The sequence below is a fragment of the Hoplias malabaricus genome, chromosome 4, assembly GCF_029633855.1.
Source record: "Hoplias malabaricus isolate fHopMal1 chromosome 4, fHopMal1.hap1, whole genome shotgun sequence".
NCBI classification, from domain to species: Eukaryota; Metazoa; Chordata; class Actinopteri; order Characiformes; family Erythrinidae; genus Hoplias; species Hoplias malabaricus.
Window position 1 is genome coordinate 18,836,067 of NC_089803.1, and position 7,233 is coordinate 18,843,299.

General features: G+C 40.7%; 1 protein-coding gene across 1 annotated transcript; it reads left to right on the top strand.

The window, feature by feature from the left end:
* Window positions 1–1,682: 1,682 nt before the first annotated feature.
* LOC136694951 (homeobox protein Nkx-2.5-like) lies at window positions 1,683–6,554 on the top strand. Its single transcript, XM_066668765.1, has 2 exons — window positions 1,683–1,965; window positions 5,917–6,554. The coding sequence occupies exons 1-2, from the start codon at window positions 1,683–1,685 to the stop codon at window positions 6,552–6,554; spliced, it is 921 nt and encodes a 306-aa protein (XP_066524862.1).
* Window positions 6,555–7,233: the final 679 nt, after the last annotated feature.

The window sequence follows — 7,233 nt, forward strand, 5'->3', positions numbered from 1 at the left end:
TACCGGACGATTTCGTATGTTAGATGTTGGCAACACTACGTATTCTGTCAAGAAAGAAATACAGACCGATAGTCAACGGCGTCAAACAGCAGCAGCTCCCCCAGGTCCTAGTGCACCCCACTGTCTTTGTTAATATGGAGACCGAGGGAACCGTTGCTGAAAATGAAAGAATTTGGGGGCTACATCTCCCCTAAAACAGGTCTAACGACCATGGCAAGAACCACTTGCAAAGCAGCAATTATAATTATCCTCTGTTTCCAAAGGATTATAATGTGTAATTTAAAAGGAAAAGAGGGGTAACTCAGTGGTAAACATGCTTCTGACCCAACTTTGTAGCGTGTGTTACGGTTAAAGCGTTTATGTTTGCAAAAGACGAGTACAAACATTGGCAGTCTTTGCTTTGAACTTTTAAATAAATGTTCAAGAGAATGAACAAATCAGATCATAGTTTTTAATAACACTTTAGAACGTTTTTTTCTGGAAACTGGGTTTGTAAAAGTTGGCAGTGATGTGGGTTTTTAATAATTTAATAAAATTATGCGATTCACTGTTCAAAAGTGTATCAGGATAATGTATCAGGATCTTTTATGCCTCTTCAGAATCATTTATAAAGACAACTGCTTCTAGGCTCCTAAATACTGTTTGTTGTTGAAATTAGGGTTACGAACTATTATTATTATTATTATTATTATTATTATTATCAGTACTAGCAGTAATAGTAATTAATTATTAAGCAATTATGTAAATTTCAAAAATAATGCACTGCCGATGATACAAAGGATTTTTTAAAAAGTATAAATGGTTTGATTTGGAAATGTAGAACAAACTAATAAGCTTCGATTAATGTAACAACACAGTTATAACACAGTAAAAATAGTGTAGCAGATAGAAGACTTCTCCTTTAACGTATAATTCGAAGTTCAGTCAGAATCAGAGACTGAGACATGAAATGAACACCATCAACTTTTGATTAAATTAATGTTGTGCAGAAAACGAGTTAACAACAATAAAACAATAAAAAATTGAGATACAATATTATATTTGGACGATAGCACTGATGTGTGTATTAATAGGTGTGTGTGTGTGTGTGTGTGTGTGTGTGTGTGTGTGTGTGCCTGGGTGTGGGGGGGGGGGGTACCACAGTTTTAAACAACTCTTTACGTCGTGTTGAAATGATGATAAATGGGCCAACAGTAACACTCCAAAGTAGGTGAAAATAAATAATTGATCCATTAACGTAAACACGTCTCCTTCACACGTCACGTAAACTATCTGTCTATAGACATCAGCGGAGGATTTGTCTACTACGGTTCAGCCGGATTTATCCACTGCAGAGGGGTGTACAAACTACTTCCCATTGGCCCCTCCTCACCTACAGGCACTCTCACACACACACTCTCTCAACACACACACACACTCGGACACAGAGTCAGCAGGCCCTCTTCGCTGTTCAGGAGACCCCCGGAATAAGGACTGAGGGCTCAAGAAGGAAGCGGGTGGTCCACAGTGTGTCCATGCACTGACAGCGTGTGATTGTTGTTGTTGTTTACTTGTTGTTGAGGGGTTATTATTTTTATTATTGTTATTACTATTATTATTACTGCCAGTTACATTTGTAGAAGACCCTCTCGCGGATGCCCCGCGCGGTGTTGAGTGGCACGCGCTGAACAGAGCAGCTCGTCATGGCCGTGTTCTCGTGCACTCCGTTCTCGGTGAGGGACATCCTGAGCGCGGAGCAGGCCCACAGCAGCGCGTGCTGCGTGCTCTCCGCCTTCACCGAGCTGCAGCACGCGGACACAACAGCTGACCTTCACGAGCAACAGCAGCACGAGCAGCAGGAGGGCGCGCGCCACACTGGGCTGTGCTACGAGCCGCAGTCTCTCTACAGCAAAGAGTTCATCAACGGCGAGCCCGCGCACAAAGCGGACAAGAGCGAGCACGCGCAGCACGACAAAGACACCAAAGGTGAGCGAACGTACACGATCCGACAGTTAGCAGAGGAGAGCCGTACAAAGAGGGAAAAGATGTATACCCTCTTTAAAAACGTTCGGTTTAGAGCTCTCTATAAAAAAAAAACACATGTTCTGTTGATTTCTGTGAAATGGTTCTTTAAATTGATGGAGAACACGTTGAACACAGTTCTAGTACCAACTCTTACAACTTTACATCCACAGAGGAAGGCGCTATAACCATTCTTCCCCTTGGAATTATAAATGGTCATTCTTTGCCAAACCTTCACGTTTTCTTATTTTACACAACATTCGTTTGAAAAGTGACGGTTTTTTTTTAAAGTGTTTTGACTTTTAAAGGTGCTTTTAAAAAGCTTAGCCTTTTTCTGGTTACACTTCCAAAATCTACCTTAAGTCTTTGAAGATCAACACCTCAGAACGACTCCGAACGCAGACAGAGTCTGTATAATTCCACGGGGACGAATCTCTGATAAAGGTTCTATATAGAAGACTAAAGAAGCTCCATGTGAATGAAGAACCACTCCACCATGGTAAGCATAGGCTCGACATAGAACCGCGGGAAATAGAGCCCTCGAAGAATCCTCCTTAAACGTACAGTTATTTTAAAGTGTACATTCCTTTAAAAACAAGTAAAAGTCTTTTCCTTTCCAAAGCGCATTATACGCCTCTTTATGAAATGTTGTTTTTGTCAATATACAAGCTCTTAATAGTGGGCTTAACCATACTGAATATATTAATGCTATATGTTGATTAACACCAATGAGCATTCGAGAAATTATAAAAATATGTCATTTAACCATCAACTGATTTCTGTTCAGATTCAAGAATAGTTTCAAATGAACACAAAGCATTTTGGACTGAGACAGAAACATAGCACGGTTTAAGCGGTTATAAATATGTTTTTGCCATGACTGAAAACTCTCTTAGACTCAGACCAGTGTCAAGTACGAGAAATACAAATATTTACATAGAACATATATTCTATTTAACAGGCATTATATATTTTTAATAAAGTTGTATTTAATGTATTTCATTTGTTATTTGTGTGTGTTTGCTGTATTATTATATATGAAGAAATAATAATAATAATAATAATAATAATTGCAACTTGAATACCGATAGCGGATTTAACAGTACTTTAGAGAGAGTGTGTACCGAGCTTTCACACTCACAGACGTATAATTAAACTAATGCCTGTATATTCTGGCATTAATTTACAGGCGGTCAGTGCTTGCAGTGCATGTGTGTAATGAACTGTTGACACAAGATAATGTACAAATGAATTTGTGTTTATAAAATCTATCCAAACTAAGGCGTCTGACGAACACATAACTCACCGTAGTCTGTTCGGATCATGAGAACAGAGAGACTCAACCATGGTCATGGATTATCCCAGTAAACATTTAGCCGTTGATTCAACGTTGAAATAACGTAATGACTGCCGTCTAATCAACGTTCTCTTAAGGTTGAAAATGAAAGTTGAAAAGACGCCCAAACACAGACATTGAAAAGACGATTATTAGACGTATTTTGGACCATTGACGTTATTAATTGGTCCTGAAATAAATTACTTGTATAAAACGCGTTTTGGACGTTCACTAACGTTATCGATTGGTCACCACTTAACTAACTTATTAAGATGGATTTTGGACGTCCATTTTTAAAATATGTCCGTGACGGACAGACTACTTTTAGACTTATTTTGAACGTCCAGGGACGTTCCTTGTTTACTGGGATCTGACTGAGGTCAAGAAGAAAAACTCAGAACGTTGATTCTACCTGGTAATTTTTCAGAAAACGTTTTTGTTACACGTTTATTTGTTTTTTGTTTTTTAATAAGATTTTATGTTAAATTAAAACCTGTTTGACCCATGCTTTAAAGTAACAAAACTTAATATTAAACTGAATATTTGTAACATTATTATGAAACAACAATATATTTATTTGTGCTCTTTTGTTCCGGTAATGTTTGTTTATTTTTGGTTCCGGTATTTTATACGGTGTGTGACAATGAAACTATCGAACCGTCTTAAACTAAACCTATTTAATACACTTTATTTAAAAAAATGTATCAACACACAGATTCAAAAACATGTTACAGGACGTTGTCTTGCTGATTGTAAGATTAACAAGACACGGCTCAGTTAATAAAATGCGTATTTATTAAAATATAATAAACAGATAAACATACACCTGGCGTTATTGTACACACGTGTGAGCGGGCTTAGGATCCAGTTGAATGCAGGGCCTATGATACACAGTGTGTAGAATTATACAGGGTGTATTTTGAACAGTGTGTAACTTACTGAATATAATGGGCGTGTGTACAGCAGTGCACAAATGTATTTAGAGGGAATTGTACACGTTCACGTCATTAAACAATGAGCTGTAATGTGATGGAATGTAGTGGCACTGCATCGAAGGAGGTAAGGGCATATAGCGCTAGGTTTATTATTCTTTACTAACATTTTTGAGGACGGTGGACGGTACGAACACGTGTTTATAACAGTGATAATCGCTTTAGGTCAGAGCTGCGTTAATCCTGACAGAAACTGACTCTGTGATAAATGCTCACACACTGTAGGGCTAATGGCACTGGATCCTCTAAAGCTTGAGAGGACACGCCTTCATAAATCACTTCTCCAGTTTAACACACTGCTGAAGCTTTTAAGGGGGAACAGAGGAAAACGACTCTCTCTTAAAGAAAGTGACCGGTTGTCCACGTGACCAGTGAAACGTTTATTTCGTATTAACCTCTGAACAACGTATAAGATGCTAAGAACGTTATGGGAACACAGTGCAGCCTGAAACATGTATTTAGAGAATATAATCCTCTGTAATGAATAACGAAGCTAACAAACGAGGTCACAGACAGTAAAGAAACAGGTGACATCTTGAATCCAATTTTTATTTCATTTTCTGCTGTTGTTTAACACTGTACCCTTTTTTAAAGAAATATATACTATTTATTTCAACGGAATGTGCTCATTGAATAGCAATGGTTTTAACAAGTCATTGTTTTAGCTGTATATAATTACTACAAAACAGGGACCCCGAGAGCCTCAAATGTGACCCGAACACTCGTTAAACGTTCTTTAAAATTACTAAGACATTAATATATAAATAGATCGTATTCATTTATTAAAAAAGACATTGACATTATTATTGAAAAAACGTTCTTTTATGAAAAATACACGACATCATGTATTAAATGATACTAAAAATATAAACAAACAAATAAATAAACAGGAATATAATAATCTTATTCATAATAATAGTTCTATTTTTTTAATTAAACAGGATTAACCGAAATCATGATCAATCCTGCGACACACTGCGAAACTACTGTTTAATAGTGTACCATTACAAATAATAGGCTAAGAGACTAAAAGTGGATTAATGCCTCAGTCATTAACTTCAATGAATATACAGAAAGTCCACTAGCGTTAAATCAACATAATTAGCGTTAAATTAACACTCGTCAACACTCACTCTCTGTGTTCATTGGGGTTTTCTAATAAAATATGAGTACAGTGCTGAAAAACCCCAAAGAGCCAGCGCTGAGAAACACGGGGCCCTGAGGATTAAAAAATACAAAACAACAACAACAACACTTCTGGACATTACTTGCATTAACAGCTAATAATAATAATAACCTTGGCTTAAAAACACGTTTGTTAGTTAACCGTAAACGATGCTCCTCCATACGCAGAATACCTAACTGCGCTCTACGTCAGATACATTCTTGGGTTAAATTAAGCACAGCAAAATATGTCTCTGTTGATGAGTGCGTACGACTCATTTTACCATAACGACCACCACCACAACAACAGCCAATAACTAGTTTATTAATGTAAAACTCATTCCAATATATTCCAATATATAAAATACATAAAATCCCTCTCTCTCTCTCTCTCTCTCTCTTTCTCTCTCTCTCTCTCTCCAGCCTTGGCCGCTGATAATGAAGCTTGTGGAGCACCGGGCCCCGGAGCGTCTCGCGCTGCCGCTGCTGCGCGCGGCGTGCGGAGGCGCAGAAAGCCGCGCGTGCTTTTCTCTCAGGCGCAGGTGTGCGAGCTGGAGCGCCGCTTCGCGCAGCAGCGCTACCTCTCCGCCGCCGAGCGCGAGCAGCTGGCCCGCGCGCTGCGCCTCACCTGCACGCAGGTGAAGATCTGGTTCCAGAACCGCAGGTACAAGAGCAAGCGGCAGCGGCAGGAGCGCGCGCTGCAGGCGGCGGGCCTGAGCGCGTGCGGTGGAGGCATGGGAGGCGGTGGCGGCCGCGTGCCCGTCTCCGTGCCGGTGCCCGTGCTCGTGCGCGACGGTACGCCGTGCCTCGCGGACGCAAGCTCGTGTGGTGTGGGCGTGAGTCCCTTCTCATATGGAGCGTACCCGGCTTTCGGCGGCTTCCCGAGCCCGGGCGGCGCGAGCTACGCGTGCAATTACAGCACAGCCGCCGGTGCGAGCATGGGCTCCATTCACCACTCAACAGCTACAACCCCCAGCAACAACTACATGAGCTTCGGAGAGCTGAACAACGTGCAGACCACCGCGGGGGTCTCCTCCCTGCACGGGATAAGAGCCTGGTGAAGGACCTCGCGTTTTATGTAGATGCAGGCCTCCGGACAAACCACTGGTCAAATGACACAGGCCGGTTGTTGATGCTCTACAGCAGTTGTAAATACACCTTCAGCACATTGGTGAAAGTTCTCCTGAAATGAGGGGTTTGTTCCCCTGCGGCAGTGACAGCCTCTACTCTTCTGGGAATGTGTCCAAGCTTTGGCATATAACTGCAAGCTGTTACAGTGATCATAACTTTACTCTTCATCCAGTAGAGTGGACTGAGAAAGACAGCAACACCTCTGTAACACAGTGTAACTGGTTAATCCCACGTCCAGAGAACTTTCCTCGGTTGAGGCAGACTCTTGACTTACAGCTCAGTTGGTAGAAGACAAGATCTTATAAAGGACGTAAACAATGCAAAATGTAATGTTGGTAAGGGAACTGGCTGTGTGAAAGTGTCCACAGGTGTGAGTGAATGGGTGAGTGTGTGATGGCCTAATGGCTGGAACCCTGTGCATGGTTTGTACTCTTGTCTACTCTCATAATGAGAATATCATTGGACACGATGCTACACTCTCAGAAAAAAAGGTACTGCAGAGGTACATTTTTGTCACTAAAGGTTTAATCAGTGTAAATTTATATTTAAAAGGTACAGGAGTCGTGTTAAAGTCCAGGTCTTTTCCTTACACCACACCGAGTACGAGTT